The following is a 26,014-nucleotide window of genomic DNA, read 5'->3' as shown; positions in this document are numbered from 1 at the left end:
CTCCTATATCCCAGACGAGATGGTTGCCATCATGCCACCGCAGGACCCGTGGTGACGAGCCGTTAACATTATCTGGGTGCGTGCACAGCGCTCGCAATGCTCCTCATTTCTAGTGCTTTACTAGCGATCCGATTTGCATTCTCCAACACAGCTCTGCCATTCTCACGCGGCGTGCACGATGCATCGATCGCACGGCCAGACTCGGACTTCGAGTCCTGCTGGTGAGGCCACCATCGGGCTAAGCAGCTCCCTTCCTCGAACGAGGAACGACCGCAGGCCAAGATCGTCGGCAGTGGTGGCAGTTACCGGATGTTGCAGGGAGAAAATGTGCAAGCCAACAAACTAGCGATGAAACTCTGGGGTAGGTGCACTGCCAGTTCAGTTTCTGTGTGCCAAACAACACCTTTAGTATCATTATAATACTATAATAGTAGGAAGGTAATGGTACAGGCCTACAATGTATTGCTGTGAAAGGCGGCCGTGCCTGGTCCTTGGCCACAACACCCCGTAATAGAGCAGTCCAGGCCTTCATAGGTGCTCGTGAACAACACTTTCCCCAACAGTTTGTATACAAGATATATGGGGGGAGATCTTTTTTCTTTCTTTGCATGGGACGCATTCTCCATTTGAAATCGATATTTGGGATCACTCACACAGTTGACACCTGAATGTCTTCTGTGAAGGTGCAAAGGTTAACACCCCTTTTATGGTTAATCATCTCACTCGCCACACTCCGAACGGGTCCGGAGCTCTCAAGAAAGTTCGAGGCGATTCTGATAAGTGTGATCAAATTCACACCTTCCATGCTCGCAGGAGCAGCAACAGCAGCGGCTTTTGGCTGGCCATCGAAACAAGAGACGCTCCACCACATCGTGTGCTTTCAGATGCGCTTCTGCGGCCGTCTGGAACGCTCTTCCTTCCAAAATTATGAAGCTGCTGGGGACAAACACTTTTGAATCTTAAATTGAAACAAATTTCTTCAGGACTGCTTTTCGTGTTAAGTTTGTTGTCCTTCCCCCGCACCTTCGATTAGCACGATTGGCTATGTACGGTGTCAAAGAAGTTTAACATGCATGCGTACACAGGGCAGGTAGTAAGGTAGCAATAATGCCGTGACGACGGCTGGAGACCGGTATCTTCTTTTCATGCTATGTCCATACAAGTTTCCTTTAATTTTCTGTTAAGTTTTTGCTCACAAAGAGTGCTACACGGAATCATTAACACGGGGAGGGGGGGGAGGGGGGCTTTCATACTGAGGTTAAGCCTTGTTTTCATCGGCGGTTTAGAGGCTTAAGATTGTCCAAAAAGTTATAGCAGTGCAGGACCTAACTCTAATTCTCGGTTCTCAGCCCACCACAACAAAAAACTGGATTTTAGAATTCCCGTTAAACCCAATGGTTTAGCAGTCGGGAGTGTGTGGGTGACCAATGTACGAATAACCACTGAAAAAAATGGCGCAGGGAGGGTCACGTGGTAAAGGGGCAGGAGTGCCCCGACTGGCATTAAAAACACATTCCTGCGGAGGGAGCTCGGTCAATGGCCAGGGTCAACGGCGGCGTGGTGTATTCCGCAAATATGCCCGACTGTGAGGGCGAGCACAAGCCGGCATGAGTAGGTTAAACGTTGAGTTTTATAAGGGCACCACGGGGTGACCAGCCCCTCTCCACCCAGCCCCACCCCCCACCCCCCACCCTCCCCACCCTACCCCACACTCCCCACCCAGCCCCTCCCTGCACGACGGACGGACACAATAATCCCCTGTGGGCTGGTGTAACCTGGTGGTCAATTAAAGAAGCTGCATTGCTCACAGTTGCACGGTCTCGACTTTAACACTTGGGGTGGCGGCGGTGCCTTTGCAATTGCGGCACCTAAACTCTGGAACTCCTTTCCTTTATCGAGGTCAGGTCTTCCGAGACACTTCCCAATCTTCAAATCTCGACGAAAAACACATCTGCTTAAAATGGCTCTCTCTGTAGTTATTTACAAACGTCTCACTTCTTCTTCTTCCTTGCTTGACGTTAAACTATTTCCACCTTTTCATGCAGAGCGCCCTGAGAACGATTGTTGAAGGGGGCTTTATAAATGTAAATTATTATATTATTATTATTCCCTGGGTGCCCGGTTCGTTTGTTGCCTTGTCGGAGAGCGCGAATCGGCGAGTGCCCACGTGCGAATAATCAACATCTCTTCCTCGGGTGTTGCCCGGAGGGTGTGCGAGGCAAGGAAAAGGACAGCTCTTGAAATGTGACACACGACCTTTTCCCTTGCCACATGCAAGTGTTCCACCGCTATGGGCCCATCTTCTCCTCGATTATTGCGATCTATTTTTTTGTTCAAGCTCCCTTCACTCTGCAAACCCATATTCTCGCATGTGAATTAGGGGCGTGACAATTCCCTCGCGATCCCAAAAACATATATATTCATTCATATAAGGAACATCATAACTTTAATTGCCATCGCTTTCTTTCATTGGCCACATTCATCCCCGTCTCGACTCACTTGCCTGTCTCCGTGCCCTCAACTGGCTACCCATCGCCAGTAGGGTCATATACAAGATCGCCTGCCTCTGCCACCATGCCGTCACATCTGCCTGCCCACCGTACCTTCATTATTGCCAACTTGCAGCTTAGCACACGGCAGATGCCTGCGCAGCGCGACTCACGACCTCCTCTTGATACCAAGATCCAGGATGGTCATGTCTATGCGCCGCTTCTCGGTGGCAGCCCCAACAGTCTGGAACGCCATCCCTCTGCAAATTTGCAGCATCACCTCAATCGCCTCCTTCAAGAGACACTTAAAATTCACCTCTATAACCACGCTTTCGAGCGACTCTGAGCTTGGCTCCGCGCCTCCGAGTTGCGGCCGTTACGTCCGCAAATTTGCGCGCATTATAAATTGCATTATTATTATAAACGGTCTCAAAGAAATAGTAGAGTAACCAATAATTTTTACGCGAGGCTCTCTCCCGTGTGCACACGAGCGCGTACCTGCACAGATTTAACGACCACGGCCGAAAAAAACCTACAAATACCTGCAGACTGCACGGCAATTCGGCCAGATCATTAGCAGGGCCAAGGCATAGCAAGAGCCAATACGACACCTCTGAGCTAAAGGGTACCAATTATCTCCTCCTCTGCCATTCCCCAGCATAAAGCAGCTGCCGAAAACTGTCTGTAACAGCCTGCCAAGTTGCCACACCGAAACCTCACCCACACACCGAAACCTCACCCACACACACAATCAAACTTCAACATTATTATTACGTTTCACCCAGAGTCGTCTGGGTGCCATAGAGATTGGGGTTAGCGGTGGGGGTGGGCGTCTCGCACTATGAAAATATTGCACCTGTTTTTCCTGTGACGGTTCAGTAACCTTGAGCTGTCGCATTGTACACCGTGTGCCAAGGCTTGTTCAGGAAAGTGGCTAAAATATAAAAGTAAAGCTGTGACCCTCCAAATCATCACTTGTTCAGGCTGCCGCTGGCGCAACTACCTGCATTGGAAGGAGCACTGGAGAGCCCCTCTCTCATGGGTATATTGGCCTACTCTTCCACGACAGTGGAAAGGGGTTGGAAGCACCCACACTTGATGTCTGCGAAAAAGAGCTTTATAGCTCATCGGATTCCTCCAGTACCAAAAACGCGACCTGCTGATAGACGGAACAGCAGTTTACCCTTTTTATACTGCTGCACAGACAGATGGCAAAATGTATTAAACTTGTTCCATCAGGCAAGTTTATTCATTCCTTCGGTTGCCCACTGAGCAAATCAAATCTGCGCAAGTGCAATTGGCAGACTGCTCACGATAAAGTTTAAGCGGTGAATCTCCTACAATGCTCACAAATACGGGGGGAGGGGAGGGGGGGTGTTAGAGGCAGATCCCAAAGACCGCGTCCTTTCCACGAAAACTATCTCGATGCAAGAAACACGCGCAGATAAACAGAGATAGGAATCGCCACCCGCTTGCAGGTTACTCGTCTTATCCGCTGCACAAACAATGGGAAACATCGATAAAACGGATAGTAGGAGGAGTTCCCACGGATCGATTCTGGGGCGTGGATAATAGGAAGGGCAAATAAGAGTGTGGTAGATAAGAGGCCTCTCCTCTGCTGTGTGATGTATCATAAACAGTGCATGCCAGCACAACGTGAAGACCCACAAATCTGATATCCTTCACTGACATTTACCAAATATATTTACACTTTGCACTCAAAGAAAAGCCACGGGAAATGCTTGGGTAATTTATTGATGCCTTTCCTTCACAGAAACGTCAAATAGCTGCATATGGACGAATTCCAAAAAAAAATAAACACACAAGGCTGCATTTGTTGTGTGCCGTCGGATAATATAATGCTGCAAATGAACCTGCAGCCATGGGTCGATAACGTCGCGGATGGGGAAGAAATCTGACGCAGCTCCCCCCTGTGAAAGCACAAACGGCATGCGTTCGGTCTACAGGCGCAGCGGGGTGGATGTTCATCGCGAAACCATCCCAACGCACGCCAACACAACTCCTCCCGGGCCGACGCTTCCCACCGCTGGACAATACACCTTCGATTAGCACGGTTGGCTACACACCGTGACAAAAGAAGCTCAACGTACGTACAATACAAATGCTGGGAAATTGAACAAAAAAAACACGTCGACGAAAAGAGCACTGGCATGGGTAAAATGCTATAGTTTCCCCATTAACTTAATTTTAAACAAACGACACGGATCATGAGAGCGGCGTTATGATCGGCCGAGTCCTGATGTGCTCTGGGGGTGTACACAGAGGTCGGAAAAGGGGCTCAGTATACTGCTATTTAATGAATAAGAAAACCACAGAAAGAACTTTAAATCGATACTCCTTCCACCACTCATTGAGCACCGCGACTTTCTCTTTAGCGCAGAATAGATGTGGTTATAACAACCAAGGGAATCAATTTTTGCGGAGGTATTCTCAGCTGTACATCGCTCTCTCCGACGTTGTATCAGGTCGCACCGTCCCCTGTTGTTCGGTACGATGTCAGACGTTTCGCTCCACAAACAGGGGAGCTTCCGCGGGAAATCAACGTATTGAATTAAGTGAAACCCGCCACATTAGTCAATAACCGTCTTAAGAAGAAAAACGTTTGTTAATTCGTGTGCCACTGCTAATCAGTTTCACCAAATAGTGTTGTTGTGGAATTTTGGTCTTGAACAAAACGTTTGTTGACTTGAACAAACGTTAAAATCCGTTTGAACGTTTGTTCAAGTGAAGGAAATAACTCTATGCGATATGTTCAAGTAAATATAATAACCCATTGCGTCCTGACTTTTGGCCCACCCTGTACGAAGAAATTGGGGCCCCGGGACGAACATAGCACTTTCGATTTAAAGCTTTCGTGACTGCAGGGATTCATCTTCTTGGTTCTTTCGGTAAAGTCACGTAGAAGGGAAGTAATAAAATAATAAAAATAAAACATAATAAAACAATTCTCACGACGTTTCGGCCACAACGCAAGCAGCCGTCCTCAGGTGAAAACCAGGTCCGTCGAGGCGACAGAGTCTGAATGAAACAGCACACGAGCTTGGAGCATATATATAAGCTAGGCGCATTGACAAAGGAATTTGCATATCAAAAGGAATTTAGCATATTTATGGAAAATGCAGGAATGTGATTAGTACTGCATATGCATGTGCATTATGCAGGATTAACAGCATCAAAGGGAGCTGCAGTTACTGCTGCTGCAGCAGTTGCTGCTGCTGCTGCAGTTTCTGCTGCTGCTGCAGTTGCTGCTGCTGCTGCAGTTGCTGCCGCTGCTGCACTTGCTGCTGCTGCTGCACTTGCTGCTGCTGCTGCAGTTGCTGCCTTATCCATTTTAATATAACACTATGTATTATTCTACCCACCCTAATGTGTATCATACTGCTATATGTTTACTGTACAATTACGACACCATACATTACTCTGCACACTGCACCATGCCAGTGAGTGGAACGCGGTCTGAAAGTCACCGTAAACGTGAACACAATCAGTTAAGATCCGAAATGGTTTATTACGTCCTTCCAATGATTGCTAAGCCAGAATCCATCTTCTCGGTTGAAATTGTCTCTGTGTTTGTATATGTGGATCGCCTCATGAACGAATCTCTCATGATAGCCAGATGGCTTGCAGAGAACCTCTGTCTTGGAGAAGTCAATGTCATGTGAGCCCACTGAATTGTAACAGTGATCTGCCACGGCTGAGGTGTTTGTCCTACCGTGTTTCAGGTCTGCCTTATGTTCATGGATGCGGTCTGAGACATGTCGTTTGGTTTCTCCAATGTAACTGCTACCACAGAGGCAACTTAGTTTGTAGACGCCAGGGTACTGTATGTCTGGAACCACATCTTTTACAGACGGGACCAGATCACGGATTTTATGTACTGTGTTGAATCGAACCTGGATCTTGTGTTGTAGCCAACATCTTCATGGAGAAATTTGAGACGGACGCCATCCAGACTGCCACTCTACGCCCGACCTTATGGAAGAGGTACGTAGACGACACTTTTGTCATCTGGCCACATGGCCGGCCTGCTCTAGACCAATTTCTCGACCACATCAATTCCATACACCCAGCCATCAGATTCACCATGGAAGTCGAAAATGATGGCAAGCTACCCTTTTTGGATGTCCTAATCAAAAGGAGACCTGATGGTTCAATGAGCCACTCTGTCTACAGGAAAGCCACCCACACGGATGCTTATCTAAAACCGGATTCCCACCACCATCCATCCCAGAAGAATTCCCTCATCAAGACTCTATATCATAGAGCCCAATGCATCTCCGACCATGAACACATTTCCAGTGAACTCAAACACGTACGCCAAGCTCTTAAGGCTAATGGTTACTCCGACTACACAATCCGCAAAGCCATCACGCCAACCATCAAGAAGGATCCTGTTGAGGAGCCTTTCAAGACCATCACCTTACCCTACATTGCTGGGGTCACAAAAAAAAAAAAGATCTCCAAAATCCTGATTAAACACAAGATCCAGGTCCGATTCAACACAGTACATAAAATCCGTGATCTGGTCCCGTCTGTAAAAGATGTGGTTCCAGACATACAGTACCCTGGCATCTACAAACTAAGTTGCCTCTGTGGTAGCAGTTACATTGGAGAAACCAAACGACATGTCTCAGACCGCATCCGTGAACATAAGGCAGACCTGAAACACGGTAGGACAAACACCTCAGCCGTGGCAGATCACTGTTACAATTCAGTGGGCTCACATGACATTGACTTCTCCAAGACAGAGGTTCTCTGCAAGCCATCTGGCTATCATGAGAGATTCGTTCATGAGGCGATCCACATATACAAACACAGAGACAATTTCAACCGAGAAGATGGATTCTGGCTTAGCAATCATTGGAAGGACGTAATAAACCATTTCGGATCTTAACTGATTGTGTTCACGTTTACGGTGACTTTCAGACCGCGTTCCACTCACTGGCATGGTGCAGTGTGCAGAGTAATGTATGGTGTCGTAATTGTACAGTAAACATATAGCAGTATGATACACATTAGGGTGGGTAGAATAATACATAGTGTTATATTAAAATGGATAAGGCAGCAACTGCAGCAGCAGCAGCAAGTGCAGCAGCAGCAGCAAGTGCAGCAGCAGCAGCAAGTGCAGCAGCGGCAGCAACTGCAGCAGCAGCAGCAACTGCAGCAGCAGCAGAAACTGCAGCAGCAGCAGCAACTGCTGCAGCAGCAGTAACTGCAGCTCCCTTTGATGCTGTTAATCCTGCATAATGCACATGCATATGCAGTACTAATCACATTCCTGCATTTCCCATAAATATGCTAAATTCCTTTTGATATGCTAATTTCTTTGTCAATGCGCCCAGCTTATATATATGCTCCAAGCTCGTGTGCTGTTTCATTCAGACTCTGTCGCCTCGACGGACCTGGTTTTCACCTGAGGACGGCTGCTTGCGTTGTGGCCGAAACGTCGTGAGAATTGTTTTATTATGTTTTATTTTTATTATTTTATTACTTCCCTTCTACGTGACTTTACCGAAAGAACCAAGAAGATGAACATAGCACTGTTCGGGATGGAAAACGAGCCGGTGGTGGAGGCTACTCAGGGGGGGGGGGGGGTGAACAAGGGGGAGGGGATGAGTGAACGCACGTGAGATGGCATCCCCTGTGGAGAAGCAGCAATTAGATCAGCCCGTGCACGGGAGTCACGTGCTATTTTTTAAATCGTAAAGACCACGAGAGATGCCGGTGATTGAGGGAGGCCTTCATCCAGAAGTGGAGAGAACATGGTTGATGTTCTTGGTTCTTTCGGTAAAGTCACGTAGAAGGAAAATAATTTAATAATAAGAATAACACATTATACAATGTTTTATTTTTATTATTTTCCTTCTACGTGACTTTACCGAAAGAACCAAGAAGATGAATCCCTGCAGTCACGAAAGCTTTAAATCGAAACATGGTTGATGATTATGAGATGTGTTTTATGCCAGTGGTAATGCTCACAGAAGGTGACCTGAGCATCTGTGAGAACTTATGAGTCACTTATACTATTTATATTAGAACTTGCTTTACGACCCGGCTTCGCCCGGGACTTGGATTCGTCTTGGATTAATACACGGCCTACGCGGAGGGTGGGGGGGGGGATGTGTGACGTCTGCAGGCACACTGCGTATCGCTGTCGCATGCGGGTGACATCACAGATGTGACGTCACCGCTCAATTGCCGTGCAAAATGTATGCATTATTGCGTCCCCCCCAAATTACCAAAGTCTATTTTTATACTTTTTGCATTGTGTACAGTTTGGAAGCTACCCACTTGCTAAATTTCAAGTTTGTTGCATGTCAGGCAGTATGCTAAACGTTTCGAAGAGACACACATTCACAAATTTCCCTTTTATATAGATTATTTTATTCAAATATCAACCAATTGTACCCCATGTCCTGCATTATTGTAACTTCAGGGCATTGTGCTGCGGATCAAATCGTGGACAATATAGCAGACCACTGTAGTCTGCGCTCCTTCAACGGAGGAGGAACCGCAAAACTCCACGAACGCCAACTCGTGAAGCAGTCTCGTCGTGGCCAGCAGACCATGACATTGGCATCGAGCTCTTGAACAGATTGCCGCCGCCATCAAACGCAATGACAAAGCCGAGGGCGAAATCTGTACGATTCCAACTTCAACTTGCGCAACGGTGGGAAAAATGTCGACCCATTCGGCGCCGCCATCTCCGCAGTGCAATGGCGTCAAAGTGCCGACAAGTCCGAATGCGTTGCGATGGTAACGGACACCTGACCATACGGGGAAGAAATAAAAAGCAAACGGCGCGATTTTGAGCCGCACGTTGCAAAGTGTTCACCAGCCAAGAGTGCAACATTTGCCCTTGTGATGGCCGAGTAATTGTCCACGTGTTACTTTTCAAGCTGAAGCGCCAATTGTTACGAACGGGAGAGTTTTAACCGAATTAAATGCTTGATTATTTACTATCGCCCATTCTCGAAATCCCGTCAGAATGTTCATTTGCTCCAGGGACGAGCAATGGGTAGGCAGCGCCGAGACAGTGGTGGAAATTATCTATTCCCAAGGCAGGGGTCAAGTCTGCCCATGGATGATCGACACGGACATCTCAAAAGCAAGGTATCACCTTACCTCGTTTTACATCGAAGGAGGAACTTCGTTCATTGTTGTTGTCTCAAGAGAAATGACCCACGTGCACGATAACCTAACTCTTTTCGCAAAATGTCATGGGACGCTTAACATCACCGGAGCAAGAAAATGTTACATTTGGGCAATTCACTCCCAAAAATAAAAAAATTAACCCGTAAAAACAAAGTTTTTCACTCTAAATCCTTTATATACGTGGCGGCTAGAGTTCTCTCGTCCTCTGGCTTGAGATGGCTGCCACCTATGTGTCAGATGATTGTCTGCCAGCATTAAGCAATTGGTAATTAAATATTTTTAAAAAATTCCCTAAACAGTGTAAAATTTAGGAAATTTTTTGTTCACGAAAATTAATTGTCATGCACAACGAGTCTGTGTGGAAAATGTCAGCTCGATTGGATCACGGGAAGTGGGTTAAAAAACGATCGAAAGATTTGCACGGTCGTAAGCACGCAAGCACGCAAGCAAGCGAACTTAATATAAAGGATTTAAAAAGGGCAGCACGGTTCGAATCGCGGGGCTATTTGGCGACTCAAGCTGCAGCACTCTCGCCTTCCGATGGCCCAACTCTCCGCGCTTATAAATAACCAGATGCGTGCAACATATCGTTTACCTTATTTACATATAAATGAAAAATTATTGGTAAATCGTGGAAAGATTGGCACATGCGAGAAGAGGAATTTGAGAATCCCCAGGAAACGTAGGGACCCTTATGCCGTATTTATCAAGAGAGGATGTGAAATAAGCATCAAAGGTACACTATTACGATGAGACGTTTGATCATTAGTTGCAACTGGATGAAAACGGGGGTACCTTAATGGTCATCCTACTGCAAGCACAAAACACGCAGGCATGAATGTCGACATCCGCAGGACATTAAATAAAGATTGACATGCCAGCAAAATAACCCTGAATATTCTCCGACTACCATGTACATTGGAGGCTAAAGCAGAGCTGAGCTTAATTCCTACTCAGATGTAAGGAGCTCAGAATACTGGGCGTTGCAGGCTTGGGATGCGGCGCAGAAACAGATTCTTGAATTTCAGAGCGAAGCCTTGAATATTTCCCCCCCCCCACTCATACGTGTGGGATGGTGGCTCACACAGACTTGTGAAAATCCCAAATTCATTGGGCTGTCGAGTGGCCAGGAGATGATATCACAGCAAGTGGGTTTGTGTCAATGTTGCCCCCTCGTGTGGCTTCCTCCCTCACGAAGGCCCCTTTAATGGAATTGGCCAAACATCCAAAAAGTAGGCCCCCTCCTGGAAAAAAATGTCCGGAGACTCAACGAGCGTCTTACTTGGAAATATAAACGGGAAACAATAAAAATTAATTGTGCATACGATCATAAACCCACTGTGCATCTATCTATATACATCCAATAATAGGTTTTTTCCCCTTTCTTCTGGCAACAAAACCGAAACTTTTTAACGAGGAATCATGTCTGCATTAACCACAATACCTGCGGTCAGAATGCAAACAAAAAACACGTTCTGATAATGTATGCATTGTCCTTGAAATTGATTGGTCCACACCAGAGACAGCTTTCCTTAGAGCCTAGTCTCACATGGTGTTCGACCAGATGACGCCAAAAGGCGCACAACTCAAAGACAGAGCCCTCATTACTCTGATAGTGCGTTGTCTTTGAGTTGTGCGCCTTTTGGCACCATATGAGACTAGGCTCTAAAAAAAGCTGTCTCTGGTGTGGACCAATCAATTTCAAGGACAATGCATACATTATCAGAGCGCGTTTTTTTTGTTTGCATTGTGACAGCAGGTATTGTGGTTAATGCAGACATGATTCCTTGTAAAAAGGTTTCAGTTTTGTTGCCAGGAAAAAGGGGAAAAAGCTATTATTATATTTTGCTACTGGCAAAGGAGCCCTCATGATATATACATCCATTTGCACAAATATGCTCCAATACGCAGGACACATCACATGCATTGTTAGGCATCTTCAATCAGACAACTAAATGGGTCTCTGAAATAATTTCGATTAAAATGGTAAAATAATTTGCCAATTAAATGTCGATGACAACAAACAAATTAAGGGCACCACAAAGAAATAAATTATCCTTCACCCCTGTGCATAAGAGCTGGCAGCTGTCAAATGGGGTACTGCATTTTTACAAGATCACAGCACAGCATTGCCAAATAATATACATCGGGGTATATGTGTCTGTTGTTCGATGTCTCCAAGCGAGCGTTTGCACGGACAACAAATACGTCTACATTGCATCATCGTAATCAGCCATGGTCGATCCAATGCTGGATCACGGCACGATCCACCAAGCACCTGCACCACCGGCTGATTTCATCGCTCTCCAGGCGTTTAACGCAGTTTCAACAATTTTTGGTATTTTAACAGGTAAGGCCCACTGAGCGATGTAGCTCTTTTTCATAAATGACCTGGCCACAAATTAAATCTCAACGAAGTGGCTTATCACGTGGAACATTTATAGCAGCCAAATGCTCGAAATGCATGTTTCTAAATGTGGAAGAAAAGACCGGAGGACACGGAGAAAAATCCACGTGAACACGGGGAGAACATGCAAACTTTAACTATACAGGCACCAGGGTCGGGATCGAGCCCACGACCTCCTGCATACCGCGTGAGGTAGTCAACATCTCACCAACGCAGCGCTCCTTCATTTTTCCTTGTTACCGAGGCAAACTTTTGAAGCAAAAAAACCCACACTGAGAACGTGCACACATGGTGACATGGTTCTAAGAAACAGGGTGGTGGAGTGGAGAAATGTCACGTTTCGAACAGGAAATCCCATTACATATTGGAAGAATTACATCGAATATCACACGTGCTGCCGCAACTCAAGTGTGACAGCACTGCGGTTTTGTCCGTGCTACTTACAGGAGTGCCGTAAAGTAATGAATGTTCTATTAACTTAGGGTGAAATGGAAGACAGCTATACAGGAAATTGCTGGATAACTTTAGGCCATAATACATTGAAGGGAGCAGTGTGGGATATGGGGGGGGGGAGTGGTGAGAGGGTGGGCAGAGAGAAGTCGGGTTGCCTCTGAAAAAAGCTAGAAAGGACAGTGGCTCTTACCCGGCAGTGTAGCGATTAGCGCGCTGCGCTATGAACCCAACAACCCGGGTTCGATTCCCGTTCACGGCCAATACCAGTGACGATTATCTGAACCGGTTCTGGGCCTCCCCTAGGTCGACTCAGCCTTAAACAAGTACCTGGTATGGTGTGTAAACATCGCCACTGGGGAGACAAAGGCAGTCGGACGTGGTACTGGCCACCCACCCCCTCGTGTACCGTTGCGGCCTTCATAGGTGCTCGCTAACAGCACTTGCCCCTACAGTCTGTTAAGGCTACACGGGGGATCTTTGTATGTAAAATGGTCGGTTCAGTTATCGCTCACTACTCATGATCGCTGTGACCGGAAATTCAAACTCGGGTTGCCAGATTTCTCCCTTCGTTCCGAGAACGCATTCACAACGTACGAAAATTTTAATTGCAAAAACGGGATACTGGAAGGCAATGCGCGGAGGAGCCCTAGGAAAGGGCGGAGGGGAGGGGGGGTAAGTCCTTAAGAATCCGTCACCAACGTCGGCCTGGCGGCCGGGCGTGCGCAGCGAACCAGGGACTGCCGAGTGCCAGGAAACTGGGAGCTGCGACCAGACAAGCAATTGGGTTTGCTCCAGGCTTGGTTGGTGGCACATTGTTGTCACCATCCCTACTGTGCCACTGCTACAAACCCATATGGACGAGTGCCAATGGTTGGGTCGTCGTTTGTTGTTGTCGTCGTTGTCAAATTTTGAACTCGTATTTGGTAATTCTGCCTTTTCTGTGGGACAAATATTGTTTTAAATATCATATAAATGTGCATAATTTACAGATTTATAAACATAACACAGCGCACAATAACTACCCATTAGGAACCGTATTTGCTCTCACAAAGCAGTGGTCGTCTGCAAGAATAAACAAACACGTGAAACGTCCTTTTAAAAAGCTTGCCTTTTAATGGCGCGATTAGGCACGACCTTTTAATTATACATTCGCCGCCCCTAAACACATCCCCCGTCGTCTAATGAATATAGAACGTTGTATCGTCTAGTCTCAGGTCACATACCCGACCATATTTTTCTAATGTTTAATCCTCTACTTGTGAAACTATTACAGCCCTCCTGCCTGCATTCATATCGACACGGAGGCAACATAACTGGCGTCAGCGCTGCTTCTGCCATTCATTCTCTTTTCCTGCCTCAACGGTTTAATTCAGCGTCCAGAGTCATGAACAAAGGTTAAATCTAACAGATTCGACTGAGCTCTCCGACGTTCCACGAGCTTCTTCTGGGGGAACTGAGACTGTCAGCGTGTGGTGCGAAACATCGGACATCGTGCCGAACAACACACGGAATGACCCGGAAACATTTCACGTAGATATACTGTACAATTGGGAAAATCTACATCAGCGGTAATGAGACTCATTTTTTATTTCTGATCCGCTACATTTTATTATGCAAGGTGCAAGCGTACGATCGGGAAACAGTTATCAAAGTGATTAATACATTGTAATGGAAAAACATTCAAAACAATGTTGTAATAGATTACTTCCCAAGCAAAACATGTTGTTTCTAGCAGAGACCTGGTAAAATACAGAGGGACATCGCACATCTGACTCACTGGAGATTGAGGTATATAGCTAGATATGTGAAAAGGTCAGATGCGTCATGGGGTAGCGCCATTGCGCAAAATGTCACCCGCTGCATTTTTTTTTCTTTTGGTGCCACGATGTTGTTCGTGAATGTGTTGGGGTTTGCTCATTGGTTGTGGCTGTGCACTACTCCGTGTGACTGTCGGCCGGCTCCAGCGTCCACATCGGGCGGCTACACAACTGGGCCACAACGCCGCTGCGGCCTCGCCTGCACAGGGCCGTGGCGCCCTGTGCGGCTGTTGGCCCGCTCCGCCGACCATGTCGGGCGGCCAAACCACCGAGCCGCAACGTCGCTGGGGCTTTGCCTACCCAGGACTTCCGAGCCAGGGACGTGGACCTCCTCTACTCGCTGTTCTGTGCACCGGACGACCAGCTCTGGCGACCGCGTTGGGTGGCCCCTTCATGGTGCTGCACAGTCGTCGGGGCCCAGCCTGCCCAGCCACCCCGTGCCTGGCGCGCGAGCGTGGCTGCCTCGCCGTCCCGCACGGCTGCCAGCCCGCTCCACCGACCACATAGGGCGACGCCGTCGCCGAACTGTGACATCGCCATGGCCTCGCCTGTCTGGGGCCACCATGCTCCATTGATCGCTCTTCACTTGATTCCCTAGTTTCCACTAACCTACCGCCCCTATCGGATTTCTCCTACCTCCACCCAGACGAAGCATCGTCCATCCTACATTCCAAAACTATCCTACTCATTAGACGATCTTGCCCCTCTCTGCTGCCTTTCACCCCTCCTAATCATCCTCCTAGGCCTCGGCTAACACCTGGGCTAAAGATTCAACGTCGCCTCGTACGCTAAGCCGAGCAAACCTGAAAGACCCTACCCACGACCGATTCCCACTCGACATACATTTCCGTACTTTCCAATTTCAATTCCGCAATGGAGGCCGCTCGCCAATCCTAGTTTCTATCGCTCATTTCTTCCCTTTCCGCGCACTCTGCTCTGCTATTTTCTACCTTAAACACTGCCACATCCTTCACCATCCTCAACTGCTATTTCTTCTTCTGCCCCCTACTCATTAGTCTTCTCCAAATATTCATTGGAGAAGATCTCTCAAATTCGTTCTACCATTCCCACTACCTCCCTTCCTGCCAGCACCATACCGACCTGCCCCTCTCCTCCCTCCTCCAATTCTTCACCTACTTTATCTTATCCCGTGTGTCACTCATGGAGCTGTCAAACTTGGTCTCCAAAATTCCCCCGACATTTTCCTCCCTTGATCCCCTACCGCCCCCTCCTTGCTCTCATCTGTCATCCCCACTATCCTCCCATTCCTCCTAGCTCTCTTCAACTCTTCCCTCTCATCTGGCATCTTCGCTAACTCCTTCAAAACAGCCATCATTCTACCCATTCTCAAAAAACCTTTTTTAGATCATTCCATCGCTGCACATTACCGCCCTATTTCCTGGCTTTCCGACTCATCCAATCTCCTTCAACGCCTAGTTCACAATCGACTCACTCCCTACGTCTCTTCACACTTTCTTCATCCCCTCCGCCAGTCTGGTTTCCATCCGCTCCATTCCACCGAAACCGCTCTCCCTCCACGTGCACAACCACTTGGCTATCCCACGTCACTCGGGCCTCTCATCTGTCCTAATTTCGCTCGACTTGTCCAGCGGCTTTCGACGCCCTTGATCACCCCGTCCTCTTATCCACTCCATCTAACCTCGGTATCTCTGGTACGTGACTTAATTGGCTCCGCTCTTACCTCACTTCTCGATCATCCACAGTCTCTTTTAACCGCGATTCTTCCTCGCCCTCCCCCGTCACGGCCGGCACCCCCCAGAGTTCTGTACCTGGTCCTCTCCTATTCTCCTGCTACAACGTCCCCCCTCGCGCCCATCCTTCTTTCAATCTCTCGTATCATCTATTTGCCGACGACACTCAAATATTATTTTCCTTCAAGGCTCTCACCCCCGACCTTTCCGACCACATCTGATCCTGCCTAATGGCCATCCAAGCATTGATGACACAAAATTACCTTTCCCTCAACCCTTCTATAACCACCGTGCTCTATTTTTCGATTTAAAGCTTTCGTGACTGCAGGGATTCATCTTCTTGGTTCTTTCTTGGAGCATATATATAATATATGCTCCAAGCTCGTGTGCTGTTTCATTCAGACTCTGTCGCCTCGACGGACCTGGTTTTTCACCTGAGGACGGCTGCTTGCGTTGTGGCCGAAACGTCGTGAGAATTGTTTTATTATGTTTTATTTTTATTATTTTATTACTTCCCTTCTACGTGACTTCACCGTGCTCTACTTTCCCACCTCCCGTTCTCCTCCTACAACCCCCCTCCATATCTTTCCCCCCCGCTCAAACTAACTCCGATCGCTTCCGTCCAAATTCTTGGCGTCACCTTTGATTCCTCATTTTCCTTCACTTCCCACATCGCCATCACACCACTCGCACGTTGCCGCTTCCATCTTTGAAACATCAGGAAAATTCGCCCCCTCATCAACATCACCGCTGCCAAACTTCTTGTGCACTCCCTCGTCTCGACTCGTCTCGCTCCCCGTAATGGCTTGGATTTTTCTCCGGGTCCTCTGGTTTTTCCCTCCAACATTTTAGAAACATGCGCTTAGAGTATTTGGCAGATGTAAATTGCCACATCATAAGCCACTTCATTGGGCTATCATTTGTGGCCAAGTCGCTTATCTGGTAAAGTAAAACAAAAGTTAGTATGCCAGTGAGAAAGTGGGGAAGGAGGGAAAGCCAAGGGGATGCCAAGAGGGTCGATCCCAGCCAGCATTTTAATTGTAGCAGCGCCAGCAAATGGGTTTTATGATTGATCAAACATAGCCAGCCCTCCAGAAACAATTTAAGTTAAATAGTGCTTTACATTTAATGTACAAAAAGTTAGTTTTAATGATGTTTAAAACGCTTAAGCATAAAAACACTTAAGCATACTGGGCAAATTTGCGAAAATTACAACAAAAAAATGTGAAAATGTACATTTTATGGGTGCATTATGAATAAAAAAAATATTCCAATATTACTCTAAACTTATATATATAATGGCACATTGTTTATTGTTTCATTGCATGTGCCTGATTATGAGATGCCCTGGAAAGTAAGGCGCAGCGCAAACTTGTGCCCGGTGTTAATAAACCTATACAAGACATGGTGATACATACATACATCTACTGGTTTATAAAACACACCACAATGCTTGCTTTAAATTATTATTATTTTTTAAAGAGGAAAATAAAATCGTGTCTTATAATCTGGTGAGTATGGTTACTGTTAGCGCTTTCAAAATTACTCGCATAGGTTGGGAGTGAAAATGCACCACGTGTTTTGCGGATGCGATTGGTGGATCGCACAGAGATCACTTGTGAGAGCCACCCTCCAGCATGCCAGTGAGATGATGGTTGGAGATAGGACAGCAAGGTCACTGACCAGTCTATGAAGGATACGTGTGCTCTCTGCTCTTATACTTAAAAATCGCCAGTTAGCGGTCATACATTGAACTCAGTCTTGTTCCGAACAAATGTAAAAATGCACATTTGGCAGTTACTTCTAAACACACGTACTAAATAACGCAGGAGATGTTGCCACGCTGTAATGGTGAACACACTGGGCTTCCCAATCTCAATGTTACCGGTTCGATCCCATCTCCCGGCATGGCAGTTAAAACAAAGGAGGCTGTTTCTTGAATATCCACACCCCCATTTCTGTTCACCAAGGAGTATAAATGGATACACAAAAGTTAGTTTATCGGCAGGTCACGATGTGTGGTGGGGTAAAATATGGGTACTCAGAAGACGTCTGGCCAATGTGGAAGAGTAGGCCAAGACAACCTCAAAATAATTTTAATTGCAAGTCTGCATAAATCACGCAGGCCAAATACAGCGAGTTGGGGGGCCATGCAACATTGCTATGATCCACATCACGCAGGATGTGCATCAGAGCCAAGCCTCACTGCTGTGCATTACAGACAGCGTTCACATACAAATGAGAACCCCCCCCTGCTCCACAATTACCGCAACCCCAGTGAGATGTTGGCAGGTTAACAAATGGAAAGACGTGCGAATGTATTTTTTTTTAATTGCCGAGCACTTGCCTCCAGCTGAAAATGACAATACATTTTCCAATGCTAGCGCACTACGAGATATATTACTCGATAGCGGAAATAAATAAACCGTGGCCTTAAGCAAAAAGCCCAAAAATCGTGTTGCTCATGACCAAGTGCCTACTGCCTACAAATAAGCAAAAAAACGCCCTGTATGCATCCGATTCTCAACGGAAACTAGGCAGGGTTAAGCTTGGCCGATGCTTTAATTTTATAAAGCACCACTCATGCAAATTAAAATTTAAATGAAATCTCACAATCACTGAGGAACCTCATATGAGCTGGAAGGCAGCCAGGCAGTGACCCAGCGCTCACAAAAATTGTGCTGAAGCTCTGCAGGCCTCTAAATATGAAGGTGTTATCAGCCAACAAAAGCCTGTACGTGTATATGAATACATTAATTCATATGCCATCCACAGCGAGTTCTAAAGCAATGAGACAGTGGCCTTCTAAGACTCCCACTCATTGCTGGATACACAAGGTGTTGCTGCTTTTCTATCATCATTGCAATCGTTTAAGGGCCGAGTGAATCTGGACAGTAAAAGGTGCCACTGCACCTTGTCGATGCTAGCAATTTTACTTGAAAACAGAGAGGAATTAATTCTGAATTGACGACAAACTCCCAACCACACCGAATGACTGCTCTATAAGCCCACAACACAACCAGGCCATCAGGTGTGTGTGTTTTTTTTATTACCAACTTTGTTAATTAAAATAGAGAGCCTTCGGGAGTAAAAAAAAAAAAAAGGTCTTAAAAAAAAAGTTCGAAATCTTGCAGGAAAGTAATAATATTGTCACTCCACATAAAGACCTGCTGTGTTACTCTATTAAATTACTTTAATGCTGAATTATTGGTAATGCAATAGAATTAGCCAACACTGACAATCGACTAATTAATTAATCCTGTGATTTTATCTTACATGCCATTATCAATATCTGCACGACGCTGCCATTAGGAGAACTGAATGCAATTATGGAGTGCACTGATCGTGCGAACATTTGTTTTACATATTTGGAAAGCATCACGCGTCCCTTGTTTTAACACCTTTCAAACTGGTGAAATATTAAATTGCTTTCTGAATTAACAAATGGTCTGAATAAAAATATACATTTCATAACTCGTGACTCATACATGAGGCGGTATTTAATTTGTATTCCTTTATAGTTGAATTGCAATGCTGTGTAAATTAAATACAACCGTCAGTTTTAATGGTTTTAATAAAGATAAATTCCATATAATGTGTACAATGCTTCTCACTTAATTAATATGCATATGGAGACATGTTTTACGGCTAAGATTTACACCACTTTAATTTCATTTTCTCAACCTCTTAAAAGTCTCACTGTGTGCTGTTAACATCGAGGCACAGATCAAATCAAAACGTAATCTAGAACACCATATACACTCATGCATATAGAACGTTCATGATCTGGCTTACTACAGAATTGTTGGGTGTACAGATATGCGGATGGGTTGGTGCCTTCCGTGGCCTACATGCCAAATCGGGCTTGACAATCAGGCTTTGGTGAACTAAAAGTAAAAAAAGGTCTACCTCTCATGTACTCATTTGCGATATGAACAAATATTAGCATCAAGACTTTACATCAGGTTAATGCCAACATTTAAAAAACCATAATCGGAGATGCTAACATTTGGATAGCATTAGCTCTCCGAAGACACATGGTCACTTATTATTAATCATTCGCGGATTCTCCAAGACCCAAAAATTGCCTTTTCGGCAGTCTGGGGTGGGGCAAAAAAAATGCACAAAAAATTACCTCCCTATATTTGCACTGCTATCTCTCCATATAGCCCTCACTAAATGAACAGTTTCCATTAACGCTTAAGACTTCATCATTTACCGAACACTGATTAAATTCCTCCATCCTTTATCATCCACAACTAAATCACCGGGATCCTGATAGCCAAGTCTCTCTTCCCCGGGTCATTTCAGATGGAATCAGCCCACCCGCGCCCAGGTCAATGTCTCCCACCATTCATCTCTATTTGTTTGAGCATAAGTCTCTCTCGCTAATCTATTTTGATCTGTCCCAATGACATGGTAATAACACACTGAGCTGGCTTTACAAAACGCTTTCTCTATACGGTACTTTATATATTTATATAAGCAGTACAGGATTGCCATTGTCATTTCTGGAAATCCCACTCTAACATCAGGGCACACAGCGTTTACCCCTTATAATCCTTATTTTACAATAATATTCCACGAGTTATATCAGCATTACATGATGAGAAAAACCATTTCCATTAGGAGCTCTGCAGCTTGCAGTGTATCACCATGTGTTAGAGAATGCTTCTCAGATGAGGCCATCGCAGCCCTACTTCTAATCGTCACATCAATAAGCCTCTCCTTATCCGCACGAGGGGGTACAGCTCTTACAACGCCCCGAGGCAAATCGCTCGTCGCACGTCGGTCAAACTGACATCTTACAGTCCCGGGGCTGGAAAAGGACAAATGAGATATAAAAGCCTCAAATTAATGCAATGGGTCTTATTTGTGCAGTCTTGCGACCGAGTCGAAAACCTTCAATTTCACTTGCGAAGCTGCTTTAATCACTGGCAGCAGCCGAGACTCGAACCGAGCATTTCAGAGTTGCCGGCTTGGTGCTCTGACGTATCAATGTTGAACTTCTTTCGCACCGTACAAAGCCAACCGTGCTAATCGGAGGTGCCACCTCTTCCACTAAACATGCTTCATGCCCTCATATCAAACCTCTGCATACCATATACAAATGCCTCCTCCTGACTGCCCAAAATTCACCATCATCATCAGCAATAGTCATGACCTATCCACACTGTTGAACGAAGGCCTCCTACAGAAACCTGCTCCCCAAGCGAGGACGATCTCCGACAGACCTGCGGCGTAACACTCCAGCCAGCTCTTTCACACCAGCCAATTTCATCGCTCCATCTCCCCGCTGGATGATGCTCCCTCCCTCAAGCGTTGCTGGTTCCTTCAGCTACCACTCTGCCATTAATCTGGAGCACAAGCGGTCACCTCCTTCGAGCGACGAACCCTGCTCTAGCCCATCCACTTTGCTTCACAGTAAATGTCCCTTTTATCCATCTCATAATAAAGTTTACAGGTTAACAAATTAAAGACCGCGTTCAGCAACTCCCATTTGGAGTCTTACTTTGTCGACTCGCGAGCCTCCACTGACATTTAAGCGCGCACTTCACCTAAAATGCAGTACACGAACCATAACACAGTCCTCAGTCAACGGCAGAAGCTGCACTCTAAAACGAGAATCCCACCATATCCTTTGGCTGCGAAGTTTTTAAGAGCCAGGGGAAATAAGGCTGAGGAGAGCACACGATTGTAAAGGGGGGAGATTGTTGGGACGCAGTAATGTAAACGAGTTAAGAAACACAAAAACCACGGCTCGTTGCGCTGTGGACCATCGTAGAGGACTTTGAAGGTCGACCGCTTCAAGTGACAGAATTCGGAGCGCTTCTTCTTGAGATTGTCTTTTGATTTTCATTTTCCTCTGGGTCCTCCGGTTTTTCCCCTCCACATTTAGAAATATGCGTCTACCTTATTTTGCTGCTGGAAATTTTCGCGTGATAAGCCAATTCGTTGAACTCTATCATTTGTAGCCAGGTCGCTTCTGAAAAATAAGCCAATAGCTCAGTGGGCTTCACCTGGTATGATATAAAAAATGGTTGTTTTATTTGCATAAATCTTTTAAAGCGATTTGTTTACCTTTCCAAAACTGTGCACCCCTGTCGTGTGTTTTAGTACTGTTTGTTGTTGGAACGTTCTGACCTGCCCCGACTGGACATCTGTGAAAAAGAGCATTTTAGCTCATCGGATTCCTCCAGTATAAAATACGGATTCTGATTGATTGGCATTCTGTACTTCCTCGCGACGTTGCACGCGGCTCCTGTTGCCCCCTCCACCCCATCGCTCCGCCAGTTCCCCCCACACTCGTACGGCTCATCTCTAATGTAAAGAGGCTACCGCCACACACGTTTAACGAAACGGCCTTAACGTGGATAATTGACGTGCTAGCCAAACCGTCAATCATTTCATTACCTTTATTGGTTCACTCCCGAATAGCTACTGTGGGGGCAGCAACTGCAATTGGTAGACGGGTAACAGATGCGATATAGAATATGCAATAAATGGACGAAACTCAACACGTCCGTCAATAACACTGTGGCCTTCATGTGAACAATATATAAATAGGCAACGTTTCGGGCAATGGCCCATTTATATGCTACGAGGGGCCATTATCCCAAAACGTAGTCCATTATACACGTTTTATTTTAAGGCCACGGTGTTATTGATGAACGAGTCGAGTATTTTTTTTGTGAATCCATTGGTCAACGGGAATTTGACCATCAACTCACCGAACCTGAAAGACCAAATAGGATCACTGGCAGCTGCCAAACTTGTACCCAAAATCCCAGCGAAGCCGGGCTCAGCGTTTTGACCGCTGAGCCAACCAGCCACCACTTTCCTAATGTTGACCATAAATGTCAGCAAACAGAAAATGAGAATATGAGACCATAAACAAGTGAAATGGGGTAGATGTTCGATTTGTTTTGATTACATTTTTTGTCATATATTGGTGACATTGTTTTCCATCTTCTTCCAAAATAATTAATGACGGTCAACGGCTATTTTAACCGAAACAGATCAACGGTTTAATTAACACTATCCAAATGCTATATGAACGGGATACACATTGAAGAAAATACATAACTAATTAGTGCCCACAAAAACAAGACTAGAATCATTACAGCAAATTACAAGAGTAAATGTTGCAGCGTGTTAACGACGCGCCTGCATTTACTTTCACATATTTTTGCCATGGAAAATGCACTGGGATTTCCTTTCACGAACATCCTTTACCACCCAATTGCACAGCAATTGTTCTAACAGGGTCAAGTCGCACAGCAAAACAGTTGCCCTGCTCGCAGAATACCAAGGGAAGGTCCCGGAAGAGACACCCACAGAACTGAACAGCAGCGCAAATTTTCAGCTGTGTACCAGACTGATATACATCCTAAGTGCTTGGTGTGCACGACATTAAAATCTCCTATCGGGGATGAACCAGATTGCATGAACAGCCACATTTTAAGAACACATTCCTGCGGAGGGAGCTGGTAGGAACGTTGGGTTGCTCGGTCAATGGTCAGGGTCAACGGCGGCGTGGTGTATTCCACCCTCCCCACCCAGCCCCTCCCCACCGTCCCCACCCAGCCACTCCCGACCCAGCCCCTCCCCACCCAGCCACTCCCTCCCAACCCAGCCCCTTCCTGCACGACGGACACAATAATCCCCTGTGGGCTGGTGTAACCAGAAGGTTCCTACCAGTATAAATGGATGTTTGTTTAGCTAGGAATAAATGTCATATCCTTGTTTGGGTGCTGTAGTGGCAGGTATGGTTAGCACATTTTGGCTATGGACCTGGAAACGTTCGTCCAATTTCCTGCCACGGAAAAATTCGGCGGCGCTCAGTGATATCTGAATTTTATAAAAACATTTTTCAACCAGGATTCGAGCTGCTTACTCTACTTCCACCGAAGCCGCCTAGCTGTTGTCATAGTGCATCAACAACATACAAAACCAAAACTCGGTTCTGTGTCTCCACATATACAATAATGTTAGTCCATCGGCCAATTGGCTTTCAAAACCAATTCTATCCAGAAGCATTTGTAAAAGCACGCAAACTCGGCACCAGTTGGCTTTATGGTTCTCATCAGCTTTAACACAAAGGCTTTCGGAACCAATATTATTCATGACAAAGTATTTTGGGTTAGATCAATGATAACATCGCCAGAACCATAATTTAAGACCGGAAAAAGGAAGACATTTTCACTATTCTGGCAATCGCCCGATGAAGCTGGTTGTTGTAATCACCAGCGAAACGTTGTACTAAATTGTAAATGTTGTGGGTTTGCTCTCCAACACACAACCTGTGGTGCTGAAGTAGTAACAAAAATTGCCACATTTTGTTCACGACACACCTTAATAATTGGCCGTGTCGGATAGAGGTGGGTGTACGACACATTAACATTTACGCTCTAACCCATTACAAACTTCATCATGAATCTCATCATCAGCTTGTTAAGATTTGTCTGAAAATGACTTGGCCGATGGACCAAGTCATATTTGTATGTATACGAGAAGACACAGAAGGCGGTCACCCCCCCCCCCCCCCCCCGGTCCCCGCCGGCATCCCCCGGGGCCGTTCGCTCGCTCACTGAGTTTTTTGGCGACGTCCAGGGCCTCCTCAGCCGAGCCGGCGACGTCGAAGCGCTGGACCGTGACCCCGTATTCGGCCATGAGCTTCTTGCTCTGGTACTCTTGCAGGTTGAGCCATCGCACGGAGAGCGCGGCAGGTAGCGCGGCCTGCGACGCAGCACCACGGGAGGCAACGGGGGGGGGGGGACAAACAGCGCACACGCACGGACATTTAAACACACGTGCACAAAGACACAGATCCCCCCCATATAGCCTTTGACAGAATGTGCTGTTAGCAAGCACCTATGAAGACCGGCACTCCGCACGAGGGGGTGGTGTGGCAAATACCTCACCTGGCCACCTTTGCCGCATCAGTGCTGATGTTTACCATACCACCTCCGGTTGGCACGTTGGCTATGAACGGTGCGAAAGAAGTTCAACATACATACATGCAAACCACACCAGGTAATGATTAAGGCCGAGTCAACCGAGGGGAGGCCCAGAACCGCTTCCAATATTCGCCACTGTTGTTGATCATGAGTGGGATTCGAACTCGGGTATCGAGGTTCGTAGTCGCAGTGCGACCGCTCCCCATACACACACATGGCCACCGTAGGTCACTACACACATCCAGACCAACTCCCGTCACTCAAAGCAAAGGAGACTATCCTGGTCCCTTGAGTTCTCACCCGGTTCAATAAAACCTATCGACTTGATATGGCTAATATAGCTCACGTCGCAAAAGCACGGACACTGGACAAAATGAAACGGAACAAAAGCTGAAATATTTCAACGACTGCAGAGATGCACGTTCACTAAATACACTTGAGAGGCAAAACGGGGTTACTCGTGTACCAGAGAATGAGCGCGAAAAAATGTAAATACGTAATAATTAATTAAGAAAAGTCAGTGGAATTTGGTGGGACACGTCGCTAGGAGGGATGATAACAGATAGAAGAGACTGGTGATGGTGTAGTAACCAAATGAGAGAACATTCCCAAGACAGCGACCACTTCGGGAGGAATGATCTCGTCACGTGTAGAGGAAGGAGCGACGTGGATCGTGACGTCGCAGGATCACGAGCGATGATAACGTTCTAGATTTGAACCTTTCGTGACTGCAAGGATTCATACTCTTTGGTTTTTTCGGTCAAGTCACTTAGGTAAAAAATCTAATAAAATAAATGAAAACAACTAAATGAAATCACGACGTTTCGGGCGCAACACAAGCGTTCGTCATCAGCTGAGGACAACCACAGCGAGAGAACTATCGCTGGTGTATACCCCCCCCCCCACCCAGGTATATAATCCCTCGTCACAACCATCCCTTCGGCATACACCAGCGAGAGTTATTTCGCTACATTGTCCCCACCTGATGACGGACGCTTGT

The 26,014-nt window shown here is 46.3% G+C and overlaps 1 protein-coding gene across 1 annotated transcript in view; it reads right to left on the bottom strand.

The window, feature by feature from the left end:
* SUCLG2 (succinate-CoA ligase GDP-forming subunit beta) overlaps window positions 1–26,014 on the bottom strand; it is a 138,290-nt gene that overhangs the window by 93,350 nt on the left and 18,926 nt on the right. Inside the window, exon 2 of the mRNA XM_061572672.1 lies at window positions 24,646–24,793. Coding sequence (XP_061428656.1) covers window positions 24,646–24,793 — 148 coding nt within the window. The remainder of the gene's footprint in view (window positions 1–24,645; window positions 24,794–26,014) is intronic.

Source organism: Lethenteron reissneri, chromosome 51, assembly GCF_015708825.2.
Source record: "Lethenteron reissneri isolate LAM-NWPU_2019-01 chromosome 51, ASM1570882v1, whole genome shotgun sequence".
In the NCBI taxonomy this organism is placed as follows: domain Eukaryota; kingdom Metazoa; phylum Chordata; class Hyperoartia; order Petromyzontiformes; family Petromyzontidae; genus Lethenteron; species Lethenteron reissneri.
The sequence above is the reverse complement of the archived record's forward strand: the minus strand, read 5'-3'. Positions and strand labels throughout refer to the sequence as shown.